General features: G+C 28.7%; 3 protein-coding genes across 4 annotated transcripts; 2 read left to right on the plus strand and 1 right to left on the minus strand.

Moving 5' to 3' along the window:
- Window positions 1–77: 77 nt before the first annotated feature.
- Window positions 78–2,770, minus strand: LOC126846107 (protein HGH1 homolog). 2 transcript variants are annotated; one of them, XM_050585249.1, is made up of 9 exons: window positions 2,674–2,770; window positions 2,376–2,567; window positions 2,131–2,321; window positions 1,800–2,050; window positions 1,603–1,715; window positions 1,354–1,544; window positions 1,079–1,212; window positions 348–482; window positions 78–202 (listed from the first exon to the last, which is right to left on the minus strand). In XM_050585249.1, the coding sequence occupies exons 2-8, from the start codon at window positions 2,476–2,478 to the stop codon at window positions 383–385; spliced, it is 1,083 nt and encodes a 360-aa protein (XP_050441206.1). In that variant the 5' UTR covers window positions 2,479–2,567; window positions 2,674–2,770; the 3' UTR covers window positions 78–202; window positions 348–382. The 2 variants fall into 2 exon arrangements, with proteins under 2 accessions (XP_050441206.1, XP_050441207.1); XM_050585250.1 differs by having other exon boundaries at window positions 2,376–2,563; window positions 2,674–2,762.
- Window positions 2,771–2,875: 105 nt separating this feature from the next.
- On the plus strand, window positions 2,876–7,643 carry LOC126846108 (terpene synthase). Its single transcript, XM_050585251.1, has 7 exons — window positions 2,876–3,034; window positions 4,157–4,311; window positions 5,371–5,515; window positions 5,602–5,722; window positions 6,010–6,149; window positions 6,844–6,946; window positions 7,107–7,643. The coding sequence occupies exons 1-7, from the start codon at window positions 2,990–2,992 to the stop codon at window positions 7,328–7,330; spliced, it is 933 nt and encodes a 310-aa protein (XP_050441208.1). The 5' UTR covers window positions 2,876–2,989; the 3' UTR covers window positions 7,331–7,643.
- A 5,537-nt stretch (window positions 7,644–13,180) lies between these two features.
- On the plus strand, window positions 13,181–15,381 carry LOC126846272 (muscle-specific protein 20-like). Its single transcript, XM_050585560.1, has 4 exons — window positions 13,181–13,322; window positions 13,423–13,634; window positions 14,905–15,025; window positions 15,125–15,381. Exons 1-4 carry the CDS (start codon window positions 13,293–13,295, stop codon window positions 15,314–15,316), a joined length of 555 nt encoding a protein of 184 aa, XP_050441517.1. The 5' UTR covers window positions 13,181–13,292; the 3' UTR covers window positions 15,317–15,381.
- Window positions 15,382–18,478: the final 3,097 nt, after the last annotated feature.

Raw genomic sequence — 18,478 nt, forward strand, 5'->3', positions numbered from 1 at the left:
AAATTGTAAATGATTTTTTACAAATGTTTATCATAATATGAATACCAAAACTTATATTATTAGTCTAAATTCTAGATTTATTTATTAATTTTTGTAGATTTATTTTAATTTTCTAAGGTGGCAAGCCTCCCAAATAAGTAGTTTGGATAAGTTGAAGACAGACGTCTATTTCACCGTGTTGGATAAATCAAACCAGATTCTTCTAAAACAAATTATGATATATACCACTGCTTAAAAACATTAAACCATAAAATATAATACGCAATGTTATATGTAACATAATGATAATATATCATAACATGATGATAAGTATGTAACATAAAAATATGTTTATTATTTATATTTACAATTAAATGGAATAACACATTTCACTGATACAATATCAACTTAAATAAGCTTCATCCATTTTTGCAAATTTGTCTAACAATTCTTCTGGTACGTTCAAATCATGGAAATTATCAGCACCAATTTCATCTTCAGTTCTGTAAAGTAAATATTGACAGTTTTCAAACATACAATTTTAATAACTAAATTTTAAGTTTTTTTAATTGAAGCACTGTACATTGAAGTACAAACATAAGAAATTATTTATTTATTTAGTCGTATGACAAGCATAACAATACAACATTACAACAACACTAACGAAAGTACAGATAAAAGACAAAATAAAATTATGTATTAAAGGGATTTTTTTTTTCTCTTTCTTCACAAATCTATGTCCAATTTCTCCTATAAGAAATTATAGATGTGTAACATTGAAATATCTTCTATCTTGAATTAACTGTTTACATTTTTTAGCTTTTGATTTTATAATGCATTTGTAGTTTAAAACCTATCCCTTTTCCAACAAAATCTCGATAAACACTTTAAAAATGTAAACATTTTTTTATCCTAAATAAATGACGAAAATAAAGTTTTGCTATAATATGAAAAGTTAGTTTGATATATAATTACTGTTATTATCATTCCTTAAACATAATAAATGTATGCATATATTCAAAAAACAATTGTTGAAAGAGACGACCATTAAGTAAACTGCATTTTATGGCAAAAATAAACTTGTAACATAAGTATTTACTTGATTAATATATCCACTATGTTTTCACAAGCCAATTTCAATTCCATATTTGGTTCCCATTTATGTAATTCTCGTAATATAAGGTATGTTCCTTGATCTCTAATTTTTTCTCTACAGTCTCTTTTAGCACACAACTAAGTATAAAGATATTGCATCACCAAAAATAGACAATAATAATAATATATTTAATATTTACAGAATTATTAAAAAAAAAAATTGAATAAATAAATAAATAGTAATATTTGAATAATGTTTTATTATTAAAAATAATTAACCTGAGTCAGTGCTTGCAAAAGCGCCAATCTTAATTTTGGATTAGATTCTCGTTCTTTATCTTCAGGTAAATATTGTAAGTCTAAAGGTAGTTTTTCATTGTCTTCATCATCAAACTGTTCAGGACCAGCTAAAGGAAGAAGAATACGTGGTAACAAGTCCAAATCTTCATTTAATAACCATTCATGCTTATCTAAATTAACATAACAGTATTATTATATATTATTTAAATAAATAATGACAGCTGTTACCTAACTCGAAACAACAATTTTTTATTGTCATTATAACTCCTGCTTTACGAATTAAACTACTGTGACTTAAAAATGATAACAACTTTTGCAAATTATCGCTATCCATTAACCAGCTATAATAAATGAAAAAAGATTAATTAAGACACATTCTTAGACCTTATTGGTTTAGTTAAAATAATATTCAAAGAAAATATTACATTCGAACTTCATGCAATTGGCATAAATTAGATAAAAGATAAGATATGTAGTCATAATTGTTTTCTTTTTTTACATCTCGTGTATTAAATATTTTCATTAAAGATTCCAATGTTGTAACAGGATCAATGAATTTTTCATATACCTGGGTGGCATGGGCTTTTTCACGAGTAATGTTACACAAAAACATTAATACTGCATTTGCAATTTCTGGTGTTTCAGAACTTATGAATTTAATCATTTTGGATATAACCTAAACAAAAAACGAATGTTAATAATGTTAAATATTTAAAAAAGAAAAAGAAAATTTAGGGAGCAGTCGGAACTTTTTACCGTACTATTGTTTTGTATGTATGATAATATGTTATTCAAGCCTTTTTGTCTAGCCGAAATATTAACCAAACACAAGCATGCAGTCTTAGCATTCATAACATCAGTTTCTAAAACTTTAAATAATCCTTCCAGCAGGTCGTTCATATTGTCCAATAACATTTTGTTGTTTTCGTTTTTGTTGGCAGTCAACCCTGAAAAAATTAAATTATATAAATACTCATTTACAATTGATTTCAAATACATACTGAGCAAATGTTCTAGAACTTCTTTCTTTAATTCAGGATCACCGTCCAACACCAACGAACGGATCATAACGACCAACAGATGATTTGGTATTTCAACACTCATAGTTTTAGTCCTACTGTGTAAATTGCAGTCAACTATCGATCAATATGAATATATTTTGTTTTCGTGAACTGGAGTTTAAAACTTTCTGCCTAAAACAAAAAAACCATTAATGTTTAATATTAATTATTTGAGTAATATCATTAACGCCTACCAATTATGATTACAAGTTTGTTAATAATTATTAAGTAGGTTTACCTAAGTAGTAATCACAGAATTCAAAAATGTACATCTTATTCCTCACAACATAACTCATAAGATATTACGAAGATTATGGAGTTAACGTGGGTCTCTTATCAGCTGTGATAAGATCGGTCAGTCTATTGAGTAAACAATAGACTCACGTGTTCGTTATCAATTTGTATTGATTATTCCATGAAAAATGTTTTTTGTGATAACATTTACTGTAATCGATCGGTTGGAGGGTAGGATTATGTTCAAGATTCAACTCTTCTTTTAAACGTTAAAGCGTTTAGTTTTACCTTAGTATTTGAACTTAGAAGTCGTCTACAAAATGGATAATATGTATAGTACGTCCGGGGAAAAAGAGACTGATGAAGTGAGTTTCTTTAGTTTATTATTTGGAAGTTGTATTAATAAAATATGCATTATACTATGATATGGCTGATACTTTTTTTTTACTACTTTTCGTATGGAGTTTTGTAATTTAATATAAGTTTTGCAAAATTTCGAGTTCTCAATAGAATTTTAAAAGTACTTTATTTTCTGCAAAGGGATTACTGCAAATTTTAAAATAACATATTATATACTAGTTTTATCCAATTTTTTCTAATAAATAAAGCTTGTTAATTATAATGTTAAGCTCAATAGATATTGATTTTAATATGGTGAGTGTTTTTTTATTTAATTTTGTTTTCCATAATAATTGATCCCACAATGTTTTCTAATTCTGGTTTGAACTTTTGGTATACTTTGCATTTTATAGTTCATATATGGTTTACCAAAATTTATTATTCTACAATTACATTATTTAAATGTATATTAATCATATTAATTTATTGTATTAGGTAATTATTATTATAATTCTTAACTTTACAAATTGTTGTGTATTGCTACAAATTTCTGAAACTTAAAATATGTCTACCTCAATAGATTTATTAATTAATATAGTACTTATTGCAAAACCATGAAGCAATGAAATAAATAACAATACAATTATAGAAAACAATTTTAAATGTTTATAAGAATTTTTATGGAAAGAACAAATATTAGTAAAATTACAGAATAACGCATTTAATAATTAATTTTGTAGTTAAAAACTAGAAAGAACCAAAAATATATATAAAAACAAAAATATTAATATTTTTTGTAAGCAGTATAAAGATGAAAATATTTTGTTTTAATTTATTATTAAATATTTGTTGATACTAATGTACTATGCAGCATTTCATTTCTTTGATATTTGAGTTAGTTTTACAATTGTGGCTTATTAATAATTTTAAAAAACGTACCTAGGTGTTTTTCTGTAAATAGCAATTTTTATAATATTTTATTAGAATCACTAATTGTTAATAATTTTTAAAAATAATTTTAAAAATATGTAAAATTAAATCCCAAACAAATTAATTTTGGTTGTATTAAATTTGGTATAGAAAGTTTTAAACATTTTTAGTATGTTTTGCAATATTTTAACTGACAACTTAACAATGAATATTTTTAGATACTGTTGCTACCTTTTACATATATTATGCAAGTGCCTGGAAAACAGATCAGAGCAAAACTGGCATTAGCATTTAATTATTGGCTGAAAATTCCCCATGACAAGTTGGCTGTTATTGGGGATATAGTACAGATGTTGCATAACTCTAGTCTGCTGTAAGTGACCTTTGCTATAATTAATAAATACAATACAATTTTTTACTGGAAAAATTTGATTATTAGAAAGTATACAAAATTAAAAACTAAAATATTTAAACTAACTACTTTGAAAGTATTGCACTCTATTGTAATACATTTTTTTCTGTATAATTTATAAACGTAAGTGTAATTTTACTTTTGGTTATATATTTTAAGCTTTGTTCATTAATAATTTAAATCCGATGGGTTTATCTTTAAATAGCTATATGTTAAATAACTGATCCCAATTAATGTATGGCAGGCTCCTGAATTACAAAAGTCTACCAATTGTATGATAGATCAAAGTTCATACATATTTAAAATCTTAATTACTACTGTTTCAGTTTTACATTATACAGTAGTTATCTGTCTAGTATGCTAAATAGTATAACACCAACTGTTATAGTTTATGGGTATTATCTCATTTGTTGATGTAATAATGATATCCATACATATTGATAAATATGTATATGTGTGTAATGATACTATTATTTTCCTTAATCTCTATAATAGGTATTATATTACATAACTAATATTTTAACTGATATTTTTATTATAAAAATATTTCTGTTATGTAATATAATAATATAGAGATTAAGGAAAATAATAGTGTAGTTTAAACTTTTATGTAATATTATACGATTCAAAGTTAAGTGAATTAATTAATTTTATGTAAATCTTTTTCCTCATATATATATATATATAATAATAATAATTTTTCCCAGAGTTGTTGCAAATATTAGATATCATAGTGTCACCCCTTTTTAATTTTTGGCATACATTGTATTTTAATGTTTCAGTTTTTCATAGAGACATTTGAATAATTTCAAAAACTGTTCACATAGTGTTTGCAATCACTACCCCCCCCCCCCCATATAATTTTTAAATCATAATTTGTATATATTATTATTATTAACACGCTTTCTACCTATTTCTATACAAGTGAAGCAGAGTTACTCAGCTAGTATAATTTAAAACTAAAATAATTTGACTTGAACAATTACTAATATTTGTTATTGTAATGTGTACATTTTTAAGGACTGACGATATTCAAGACGACTCTGTCTTAAGGCGAGGAATACCCGTAGCACATTCCATTTATGGTATAGCTAGTACGATAAATGCAGCCAATTACATGTCGTTTGTTGCCCTAGAAAGAACATTAAGTTTAGGTCATCCAATGGTAATGTTTGACATTGCCATTATTACTAAATCGCAAAACTATTAAATCCTATAAAATGTATTGATCGAAAAATTATTATTTTATAGGCAACAACCGTTTATACTGAGCAAGTTTTAGAACTGCATCGTGGACAAGGAATGGAAATATATTGGCGAGATAATTATACATGTCCTACCGAAGAAGAATATAAGAAAATGACAATTAGAAGTAATTAAATGCATATTATATGCTGTTTCGGTAGTATTGTGGTGTGAAACAGAGTGTAGTAGAAAGAGTATATACTTTGTATTCCCAACCCCAATTTTCTTTTTTTGCATGCACTAATAACAAAAATCGGGTACTTACTCTGCGGGTTCTAAGTTTTCTAAAGATAAACAAAAATATTACTCGTAGAAGTAATTTTCATGTATTGTTTATTTATGATTGTAACTATGTACAAATTAATTTACAATATAATATTTAACAATTTAGTTATATTCAAATATTATTTTTAGAGACTGGTGGCCTATTCATGCTTGCTATTCGACTTATGCAACTGTTTAGTGACAGTAAAAATGATTTTACGAAACTTACAGGCATTTTAGGCTTATACTTCCAAATCAGAGACGACTACTGTAATCTATGCTTGCAAGAGGTAAGCTGATTTATAAATGTTAAGTTTTTTGTAAATAATTTTTTTTGTTGCAACCTAAAGGTTTCAATATAATAAATAGCCTGTCAAACATAAGTGAAGCTTTGAACACATTTGTTTCGACGGATAAAATTTTTGAGTCCCTTTTAGCTTTGGTTTGTAGTGAATAAGTTCTTCGTTTTATCTATTGATGTAAAATTAAAAATCCCTTCACTATCAAGGAACAATTTTCTATGGCCTAAACCTGCCTGCTAATGAGTCATTTTTCTGAGAGTCTGATCTGTCTGATCAGGTCTTTTAGACTATTTCAAAAAATCTATAGATTTAGTCCTTGGTCAATTAGTAACGAGTAATGAATTAAATCCGAAGGATAAAATTCAACAGATTTTCGGTGGATGTCCACACACAGAATTGGAATTCTTCACAGACTTTACCTGCCAAACATCAGATTTCAACAAATTTTCTTGTGTTGGCAGGCTAAAGATATCAACTAAATATTAGCTTTATTTACTTTCTACTAATTTTTATCTAAAGGATTGCAAAAAGTTATATTAAATGTATATTTCGAGTTCTAGTATTATCATTGATTATACATACTATTATGTACAATCTATGGTATTATCTACCTACTTATTACCAAAACTATTGTACTTACAAATTATTTATAAAAATCTTATAAGTTGATTTTTTATTTCAGTACTCTGAAAATAAAAGTTATTGTGAAGACCTTACCGAAGGAAAATTTAGTTTTCCTATTATTCATGCTATTCACAATCATCCCGAGGATAGACAAGTAATCAGTATCCTTTTTTTGTGACAATTATAAAACTACGTATCAACACTAAACAATTCAATTTTTTTTTATTATTTATTATTATTATTAGTTTTTTATTATTTCAGTTTATATAAATTATTAGTTTATGATGTAAAATAATTTCTTTATCCGTATAAAATTAACAGATATTTTGAGACAAAGGACAAAAAATATTGAGGTTAAAAAGTACTGTGTGAAATTGCTGAACAATTTTGGCTCATTTGAGCACACTAGAAAGGTTCTATCACAACTGGACAATGATGCACGGAAAGAAGTCGAGAATCTTGGTGGAAACCCTCTCATGTTGAAAATACTCGATGAATTGTTAACCTGGAACTATAATTTTGATGAGAAAGCTGTATCTATTTGAATACAGTCATGACCAGCATAAAAAAATCTTTATATTCTAGTTGTATTAAAATAATACTTATGTTAAGGATAATAGATAACTCTTCTGGGACTTAATAAATGTATACTATTAAAATAATTGTAGTGGAGTATTTTATAAAGGCTTGAAATATTAAAGCCTATCAAAATAAATAATTTGTGAATGTGCTTAAAATCCAATCGAAATTAGTTACAATCAATGTGACTTATTAAATTAAAATAATGGCTTAATCCCATTCTTTAGTACTTAATATCAACACTTTACCAGTGTTTTAGTCTTCCATTAAATAAGAAATATTGTGTTTTGTATAGATTTATTCATTTTTAATTATAGTATATAACAATATATAATATAAGTTTATGTATATTGTATATATACATTTTTTTTTTTGAGATTACAATTTTTGTTTATGTATATTTGTAACATGTTATATAATGTTCTCTGCATAATATTTTTGGCGCCTATGACTTATAGTTTTTTTTATAATTTTAAGTACTTATATACATTAAATATTTATATATTATTGAAAAACAATATACTTATATTTTAGTGAGATATAAATTGTTAGATGTATTTTATTACATACTTTTTTTCCATATAACATACAGTGTTAGATTACATTAATAGTTAGATTTGAGTGAAAAAAATAGCTGCTTGTATTAATACAACACATTCATATTTGTAACATGATATTACAATACAACTTAAACTATTGGTATTAGATTACGTGATACGTGGTTAGTGGTTTTACATACAATTGTTTGTTCGTACAGCGAAACAGTAGTAACACGTTACAGTTCCTGTGCAGTATATTCTCTTTTTGAATCTATAGTTTTATGTGATCAAAATTTAATTTTTACAACATATTCAAGTGGTTTGTTTAAATGATATTGTTCTGAACCAATACTTAAAAAAAGGAAAATGTTTTGCAAGGAACACACATATTTTATGGGAGCAACATTGAAGAAAAAAAAAGAACTTCTTAAACACATTTTAATTTTTTGTGTTATAGTAGGAGTTATTAAAGCAAACTTGAACGTTTTTATTTAAATAACAAATGTTTATTTGAAAATAATTAGTTAAAATCTGTATTTATTTAGTGCATCAAATTACTTTTTATTTAAAATACATTTTTACTTAAATTTTTCAATAATAATAAATTATTTTTTTAATTTTTAATAAAAATGTGTTGGATTTCTTTAATCAAACATTTATTAAACTTGATATTCGTATGTGGGGTATTCGTCATAAATTATAATTGCAATTTGTCATTAGGACAGTACTTAGACATAGTCGATTAATTAGTATGAAAATCGTACGCTAAAGCTATATGACAAGATTTTATTTTACCTTTTGAAGGCCTTCAGGCTATCTCTCCTACAAATATACATCCTCTAAAATTGTTTGTAAAAAAAAATCGTGCTATAGAGTATTGACAAAATATGGAAATACTTTTTGTATTAACATTTTGAAGTGTAGGTTTAAAAAAACTTACACACATGTACTTATTTTGCATACATCGAACGCCTTTTTACAGGTAACTATTATTATTACAAACTAAAATGTGTATTTTATTATTCTTTTTTGGCGTACAAGAGCAATATTCAAATACATGTGCACTATGTCCAACGTTAATCTACATGTGTTGTGCAACATCATCTGTTGCCGAATAACAACATCGCCAGGTTTTATTAAAAATAGATATATACTAAGCATATATATTTATACACACAGTAGCACTCGGAAAAGTTGAAGATTTTTTTATAAGAACACTGTTTTATATTGAGCGAACTACTCAGTGTTTAGAAAATTCACATTTATTAATTGCTAATTATTTAGAAATTATATGCCTAAATTGTAAATTAAATGGTATATTTTTTTTAACAGTCATAAATTAAGTGAGTCTGGTCTGACCCTGAATCCAATCGGATTAAATTTGTAATCCAAGATAAATTATAAATATATTTTTTTTTTATACAACGTGTAGTTATCTAAAATGTATCGTTTATTTATAAAAATTATTTTATTACTTTAAAATGGAATTCAAAAAACCGGATTAAAAACTTGTTTTTTGTCGATATTAGAACCGTGATCGGGTGGGAAACAGCTTATGCAGCCCATACATTTACTAGAATTGGGATAATATTGTAATAATCTAAGGTTATTGAGGCTTTATTATATTTATAGGCTATTATTTTTTACCTATATTACATTTCCTATTCATCTTCTACGAGTTAACATCAATACTTGTTTATCTTGAAATGTGTAACCTATAAACTAGTACTTATACTCGATTTCCTAATTCTTTGTTGTTTTATTATTCTCACTTTTGTTCGCTTTAATACCTTACAGGCTAATTAGCATACAAGCATTCAAGCATAATGGCAATTCGTCAGTCAGTCACTACCAGTACTTTGTATAGTTAGTTAGTTGTCTGCTATCAATATGCAATACGTTAAAATGCCAATGTTATCTATTGTTTTTATTAGTTAATTGAATAAATTGTTGTAAAGTGTTTAAAAAGTAAAAGTATTTTTCTTAACTGATAAAACAATAACGTTGACTGACAGACGAAAATGCATAATTTCCATACTGCTTAAATACTAAAATGCTAATTTACCTGTAGGCTGTAAGGTGCTTACACGCGTACAAAAAGGAGAATAACAAAGCAATAAGGAATTCTAGTATAAGTATCAGTTTAAAGGTTATACATTTCAAGATATACAAGTAAAGATGTTATTGCATAGGACTTAGAAGACAAATAGGAAATATAATGTACAAAATAATGAATATAGTGAAACCCCAATAACCTTAACTTATTAGGTATTATTTGTAATTGTTATAATGTTATAATAGTATAACATTATTCACTTGCATATGTATATAAGATATATAACACAGTTCGACAAATTTTAGGTTGGGTTTTTTCCAAAGGATAAAACCAACCTGGCCTGATAGATTTTTTCACGATTAAAACAAATCTGTCTTTAAAATTGTACTAGCAAGTTAAATTCCAGAGGAAAAAAATGTGAAAGTCGGGAAAATCCATACAAATTTTATACAAATAAAGACTAAACAAAAATCACTTTTTGAAGTGTCTGCCGATTTTTTAGTAAGCTTCACATAAAAAAAATGCAATTCCATCCAATAGCGATACGCCGGAAAATGAATTCTACGAAAGTCATTTGTTATCAAACTTCCACCATAACCCGAAGAAAAATAACTTTAAAAGTTTTATAACTAGAAAAACTTAATATTTTTTTACATTAAAATTAGTCGGTATACTTTTAAAATGGTTACTGGATACATTTTTGTCAAATATTGCCTATATTTTGCCCCTTGGTAAATAGAGCTTTCCGTTCCCCTTGACGTTAGAATTTATAATATCAGCTACGGTTTTCATATCATGTACAAAGGCATACCTATATAGTAATAGAGTCGTTAATATACGGTACATAAACATAGTCTATAGCGTCAAGTGGTACTATGTAACTCAGTATGGTGTCGTTCGAAAACAATAAATATTCATTTGAAAACATGTGTGCGAACTTAGTATATATTTTGTTCGGTATTCAATTTTGTTGTTTTTTTCACCCTCCGAATGTACACGATTGGCCCTTTTGTTGCGCTTAGTCCGCTGGGATTGGATATACGTTCGGACATTATTCCCAGAGAAAATGTTGTACCAATTAAACATCCACCGAATATTATGTGCATTGTGCCATGCTTTACGCGGTGTTGAATAATGTATAGTTTTTAATTTGTTTCCCGTCGGCTAAAGTAGAAAATAATACGAGCTACGTTTTTTTTTTTTTAATTATACCTATACACACTTTTGGGACTCGACACGGTAATTTTATCACTAGCCCGGACCGGGTTAAATATTTTACTTTTTTTTTTCGGTCAGTCGTTTGTTTGTAAAATTTCAAAATGCACAGGTACTTCGTGATAACTAAATTATGAAAACTATTGTGAAACGTATTAAATATGAATCGCTTCATGCAAAAAGGGTCTAAGTCACCATTTTATCAAAAACGTGATTATAACAGATTTGTTATCACTCTATTTAAACGCATCGATTCATGTTAAAAAAAATTTAGTACCATTACCGGAAATTACTAAGAAAATTATTGACTTTTGTAAAAAGGGTCTAATTTAAGTCCACTGTACTTAAATGCTAATAATCTGGATGCATTTAAAAATAATAATCCATAATCCATAATAATATTCCGTTGAAAAACGGAAAATTGTCTTATTTTTACACATAATTATTTCAACTATTTTGAATACTGAGGTCGTTTTTTTCTACTTATCTGTAAATTTGTTTCCAAGTATTAATCGTTTGAAAAATAACAGTTCCAAATTGCAATAATTATAACGATGACGATAAAAAAATTTATCAAGATTTTAGGTTTTTCTAAAAAAATGCCTACTAATTATTGACCTTGTATATAGGGTCGAAGGAAATCACAACGTTAAACATTTTTTTGAAAATTTAAGTTAAATATTTAATATCATAAAAAAACAATGAAAAACCTAAGTTTAAAAAATTATTATTCAATGAGTTATTAAAATTTTAAAAAATACTGTTTGAAAGTTTTGAACAAAAATTCAAAAATATGGTATATTAAAGGTAGGTAAATTATCGTGTGAACTGAGCAATTTCTACACGTGCAAGATAGGCAATACGACGAGCACGGCCCAATGACGTCACACGGCCCATCTCAGTTCTCATAACTAATTGAATAATGTGGGTAGAAATATACCAATTTTATTAGAATTTAAAATACATCCAAGCTAAAATAATTTGTTTTTTGTGCTTCATTAATAATGAGCATACATACAATATATTCTAAATACCGGTACGTCATAATAGTTTACAATCGGCTATCCAAACTATAACGCAGTGTAAGCCCACCCAACCAATATTTCCTACTTACAATATACAAGTCATGATATGTCACGTTATATTGTAATTTTTAGGCCTTATATTGTTATTAATATTTTATAAATTATACGCAAATACAATCAACTATATTTTGAGCTCCCATGGCAATGTCCATTTTATTACACTGTAATTAAAAAACCTAGATTAAAATAAAAAACTAAAAAATGTTGACCACAGTTAAAGAAATTATTAAAATGAAGTGCTATTACCCTTAGACGGATTACTTAAACAACACAAAATAGTAGCTGTGTGTAGTTCTAAAACAATGTTGATAAATAAATAACTTTGGATTGATCCAGAAAAAATTTGATTTTATGGAACTATTATCCTTGAACAGATTACTTAAACGTATAGTTCTCCAACAATATCCAACAAATTTGTCGGATAAGTTAAGTTAATGCTAAGGTTATGCCGCTTATTTTATGTAGGTCCTTTTAAAATGTAAACTATAGTATACATGTATTCGTTTTCCGTGTACTATTCGGTTTTATATGTAGTTTCGACGATGTGTTCATAGTCCAACCCACTCATCACACATTAGAGACGTTAGGTCAGTGTCGAAATGAATCAGATTTGTATATGTTTGGCGATTGTCATTCGCAGGAGATAAACTCGAAATTTGTTTTTGTTATTAATTTTTCTACACGAGCACGATTTTCTACCGAATAGGAGCACATTTTTTCGTAGTAACTAGTAAGATAAATTTAAAAAAACAGGTCATTCCGAGTGGGACGTGTAAAGCTTTACCAGCCCGTTGGAATGGAGAGTGAAAATGGCTATGACCGCTATTTTTAGACGTGTGTCATACGCCATAAACTTAACACATAATATTATTTGGATCTATTTTCGAGAATATTCCAGTCGCCTATATATAAAGTGCCCCAGGGACATGGCCAAGTTACATTTTTTGCTCGACGATCACAGCGGTTTCACCACCGTTCCGACAATATTGTAATATTTTTTTGTCTTTAAACCGTGTGTATCCTCGTAGTACTCATGTCTCTGGAACGGGCAGTCCGCGCTAAAGTGAGTTATATAATACCTAGTGGATTCAATACGAGTATCACAAAATAAGGGTTTTTCATTTCACATGAAACTAACAAATTTATGTTAATTATTTGTGCAGATCGCTTCCAAGCGCGACCCACAGCAAGAACAAGAAGCACAAGAATGGATCGAAGCCATACTGAAGAGAAAGTTCCCGAAGAGCGTTTCCTTTGAAGAATACCTTAAGGACGGACAAGTCTTGTGCGAACTTATCAATGCCATCAAACCCGGATCCGTACCCAAGTTCAACACATCCGGTGGACAATTCAAAATGATGGAAAACATTAACCTGTGAGTTTGATTTATTGAAATAATAGGAGACAGCTGATGAATTGACAGTGTTTCAAACAGATATTTGCTAGAAAACAAATTATACTACGAATTTACTTATTATAAAATATACAATAAAAAAGATTGAAATTTTCTAATAATCTTCCTATTTTTAATAATAATAAACTATGGATTTTTTTCATTAAGAATAATACATGATAAATTAATTAGGTATTTATAACTAAATAATAATAAATTAGTTACAGCTACATGAATTCGACCAATTTCCATATCACTTTTAATACGATTTAGAATACTAAGTAAAATAGGATAGTAGTTAATGAAATAAAGATTCAAATACTTATCATGCGTCGATTACAAGAAAAAAGAAAATTACTCACTCTTTTTATATAAATATGTATGACACATTTAAAATTTACAATATAATATATAAACAAGTTTATAGATATTTATATATTTAAACGCTACAACGGTAATTTTTAAAAGCACAACACGCTTGTAATTAACTAACAATTTACAGAGGGATAAGAAGATTAAAAATAAGAGTAAAAAAATCTTAAAAAGTGATGTTACATAATAATAATGTTTATATTAACCCATTTTAATTGTTTTTTTCTATTTCTTATCATATATAGATTATTACACTACCTTTTTGGTACTAGTAATGTTTTTTTCCTTTTGCTACTACCGTTGCTTTAAAAGTTTATGTCTTTGTTCGGGAATCGATAATTCACAAAAACGACACCAATTTCTATAGCCGGACACAGTTTGCGATAATCGGATAGAGTTTCCTTTGCTCGGCTTTGGAAGATCTTTTAACGTGGTCGTGGGCAAACTTTCATGCTTCGTCTCGAGCACAATATGTTGTTGTCGAGTGGGTATATATAAACTTTCGAAACGCATCGATGGCACATTATAAAAGTTTTCCAGTCCATAAATCAAGAATAGCAGCTTTTACACGGCATACATACGAGGGGGGGGGGCAAGCGGGTTTCCTAAATAGCTTGACGGGCCGAATAAGCTTAACGGATGAAGTTTGTAGGAACAAAAAATACAACATAATAACAATAATCATAAAATAAAGCTGCCTTTATCCGTCAAACAAGAAACCGATTAATCTCGCAACAACGTAAAGTTAACATGCGCCAAGTGTTAAAACCTCGCAGACATTTTTCCACCGGTCTTCTATGAAAACCACTCTAGTCAAAGTGTATATAAATATATATTAAGTTAACTCGTTGTAAAAAATGTATAACTTGTCGGTGTAAAGGTTTCAGAAAGCCATCAAGGCGTACGGAGTTTCGGACACGGACGTGTTCCAGACCGTCGACTTGTGGGAAGGAAAGGACATCGCTCAGGTGATCGCCGCCTTGTTCGCTTTGGGTCGTGAGGTATACAATTTTTATTTTTTAAATATTATTAGACTCTAGTTAGTTTGTTATGATCGTTGTCTGTTTACACTAATGGTCGTTGTATTTTTATTTTCTTAGACTTACAGACACCCCGAATGGAAGGGACCTTACTTGGGACCAAAACCCTCCGACGAGGCTAAACGCGATTTCAGCGAGGAAACGTTGAAGGCCGGACAGAATATCATTGGACTGCAAGCCGGACAGAACAAAGGAGCCACGCAGGCAGGATCGAACATGGGCGCCAGCAGAAAGATCATCATCGGCAAATAATATATCCTCGCCTTACAAATCAATAATTGTACTTAATTAAAAAAAAAAAACCCAAAAAACAAACGTTAATAAAATCATTGTCAACAATGCTGAAGATCAGCGTTATTTTCATCCGAAGCCGTTTGTAAAATAAATACTATCATTTATTTTATCATCCCAACAGGACATCGTGTCAATCCACACGTTATTATAATTAGGTACACTTACTATTTTACTATTGAAGTGTCGACTTGAATTTATACATATTGATTGCTATTTGTCTTTTGTACCTATATTTAATATATTATAATTATATATATTATGTAATATGTTTGTGTTAAACCACGTCAAATTAAAAAGACTATATTAATAATATGTTTACACAGTTATTGTTCAATTGGGTAAAGTTTAATCACGGGGATTCGTTATGTACAGTAGATATTATCCAAAACTACAAAAAAGACACTTTTTATTTAAAATGATTCATATTGATTTGACAAAAAAAAAATTGTTCGATACGTATAAACATAGCAATGTTTTTTTTCTGGGACATACGTTGGTAAGTGTTAGAGTATATATTTTTGACCGTAATTACTAATTAGGAATGTGTGGAAAATCATAACAACATAATAATATAACGTTACGTGGACACATTAAAGACATTTTTCTTGGCAGCTCGACATATATTTTTTTGGCGCAGTTCAACGTCGACACAAGCGATATACAGTTACATATTTTCTAGTCAACCCATTTTTTTTTTTTTTTATACGAAGTAACCCGTTTTCATTATTACAAAATATTGTAGCCGCATAAACGGTAAGGTTTATTAACCTAGCGGCACACGTGCAGTAATTATCTCGCGGTCTGCACCTATTCGAGGGTAATAACTCATCGCGCTTCTGGTTGACGTGCAAAATTAACGGACTTTGGGTAAACTCTGGCGAGGGAAACTTTGGATAAAAAATTCGTACACCGTTAACATTCATGTCTTCTCCTCTCCGCTCGACGCCAACATTCGTAATTGCCTTTTTGTACTATATTTGTGCAGTACATGCACGTGTATGGTATATAATATAGAAGCCACGCAGGAAAAAGCCAAAAATGTTTTTAGTTCTCTCAAAAAAGGACAACAATTAAAAACGGTAATTCAATAAACAAAATACCTACCTAGGTATCGATTTACGCATGGACGTGTGTATGTCCCACGAAGACACCTCGCCCACTCGGTAGAGGCACTAATGGCCCTAAATGAGTCGATATTAACTATTTAAAATATACATAAATTTATTCTTAAGCTAGCCCCTCTTAACGTGAGACGTAAGTTTATAGATGTAATTAATCTCCTCTTTTAATTCTCGAGCTAACCTAACCCTTGCTTTCCCTTCGCCCGCTAGTTTTACTAATTACCTATTAAAAATAGGTCCACAATGGCGTTTGCCTAAATATTGTAATGAGTATTATACTCTGAATTTGATTTTTTTCATGATAATATTCTAGAGTTAAAAAAATATAGTCTATAAGCAGTATGTACATAGAAATATTGTTTTTTTTCCTATACTTACTTTCTCACTGTACTTATTATCCCTTGCGGGTGTTAGTATATACCTATTAATGAATAAGTAATTCATATACCAATATACATAAAATCGGTTTTTTAATAAATAAAAAAAAATATTCAATTTAGTAAAAGGGGCCGTACATTAAAATAGGTGATTATAAAAAAAATACAAAACGTAGTAAATGAACTTAACACCCGTGCAGGGCCGTAGCTTCTGTAGGTGCAGCGGGGGCAACTACCCTAGGGCTCATCCTATTTTAGGGCGTTTTCCTTCGGTTTACTATACACATGTTAATAGGTAGTGTAGTATAGGGCGCTATTCTCTAGTTTCGCCATTGCACCTGTGTCATACGTGCCGACCTACCGAGAACTTTAAAAATAAATATAAAGGTAGTTAACAACTGACGTGTTTTTCTCGTCGACAAAAACATTGTAGTTATTGTATCGATTTGTATTGATGTATTTCAACGTTTTCTAAACTAATTTTCAAATTTAATAAGCTACCTAAGCTGTTCATTATTGCATTTTATTGTTTACTATAAGCTTGGCAAAAAATTGTTTTAATAAGACCCTTGTACAATGTACGTCATATTTATAAATATTAAATATACATATTAGTGTAGTCGTTATTTGTGATTACTCAAAACTGACCGGGACAAAGAGTGCGTTAAAACCGTAATCATTTGACACGCATGAAAGTAAATAGTTATTCGCATTAACGGGTCGCTCCGTTTGGGGATAAAAAACGACGAATATACATATATTATGTGTGTTTGTGAGAGTATATTCTATAAATATATTTTATACACATTGCAATAATATTTCGGGTGGCCTATATGAATATGAATACTCCCACGATAACTTTTGTTGCGATCCGGGCTCAGCGCCAGAGAGAGCAACCATATATACATTTACACTTATTTACACACACACATGAATAACCTGAACACCGTTGTAGTGGGTCTATTGTACACCATCGGAGGAATGTCAGTAGGTAATTTTATACAACCTTATTTACACATTAAGTGTGTGATTTATCATTGCCAAAATGTACTCAAATAGAATTTAGAAATTTATGTTTAACATCGTGGCTAACAAGACTGTTCTATAAATACATATAAAGAAAGAACCACTTTAATATTAGATTATATTAATAATAGAATAATTACTGTTGCTATAAGTTGTTTTAAACACTACTCGTATAGGTATGGCTATAAATTCATAGTGGTGTAGAATTCATACAAATTGTCGATTTGGTAAGTAAGTCTAGCGACTCGTACCAAAAAATGAGAGCACAAGGATCAAGGAACTGATTCATTTACTAGGGATAACAATGTATTATGCACACATAGCTTAAAAATTACTTTACATTCGATATTAAGAACACAGTTTTCTGTTAATTTAAATGATTTCTGACGTCCGTGCATAATGATTAAACTGCTATTCTTCTTAAAAAAAACACCAAAATGTACACCTCATCCTAATCAAATAACACTATATGTGCCTGCGCAAATCTCACTCAACTATATACTTTTATCTTTCATGTTTAATTTTTCATGCAACTGTGTCTACGGTCCCAATTCGAATTTTACCAAAAGCGAAAGTCTGTTTCAATTTAGCGCCGT

This window comes from Adelges cooleyi, unplaced genomic scaffold (genome assembly GCF_023614345.1).
Source record: "Adelges cooleyi isolate 19-005CV unplaced genomic scaffold, UGA_ACOO_1.1 ACOO_flye_CR_arks_rails_tigmint_CR_PRNA_9, whole genome shotgun sequence".
Taxonomy (NCBI): domain Eukaryota; kingdom Metazoa; phylum Arthropoda; class Insecta; order Hemiptera; family Adelgidae; genus Adelges; species Adelges cooleyi.

Bases quoted from the DNA above. Each gene is read 5' to 3' on its own strand.
- LOC126846107 (XM_050585249.1), bottom strand. From the start codon at position 2,478: ATGAGTGTTGAAATACCAAATCATCTGTTGGTCGTTATGATCCGTTCG. The intron at 2,051-2,130 runs GTAAAAAGTTCC...TTTTTTGTTTAG, and splicing joins ACATACAAAACAATAGTACG to GTTATATCCAAAATGATTAA. The intron at 1,213-1,353 runs GTTAATTATTTT...CTTTATACTTAG, and splicing joins TTTTGCAAGCACTGACTCAG to TTGTGTGCTAAAAGAGACTG.
- LOC126846108 (XM_050585251.1), top strand. From the start codon at position 2,990: ATGGATAATATGTATAGTACGTCCGGGGAAAAAGAGACTGATGAA. The intron at 4,312-5,370 runs GTAAGTGACCTT...TACATTTTTAAG, and splicing joins TTGCATAACTCTAGTCTGCT to GACTGACGATATTCAAGACG. The intron at 6,150-6,843 runs GTAAGCTGATTT...TTTTTATTTCAG, and splicing joins GTAATCTATGCTTGCAAGAG to TACTCTGAAAATAAAAGTTA.
- LOC126846272 (XM_050585560.1), top strand. From the start codon at position 13,293: ATGTCTCTGGAACGGGCAGTCCGCGCTAAA. The intron at 13,323-13,422 runs GTGAGTTATATA...TTATTTGTGCAG, and splicing joins AACGGGCAGTCCGCGCTAAA to ATCGCTTCCAAGCGCGACCC. The intron at 13,635-14,904 runs GTGAGTTTGATT...GTCGGTGTAAAG, and splicing joins ATGATGGAAAACATTAACCT to GTTTCAGAAAGCCATCAAGG.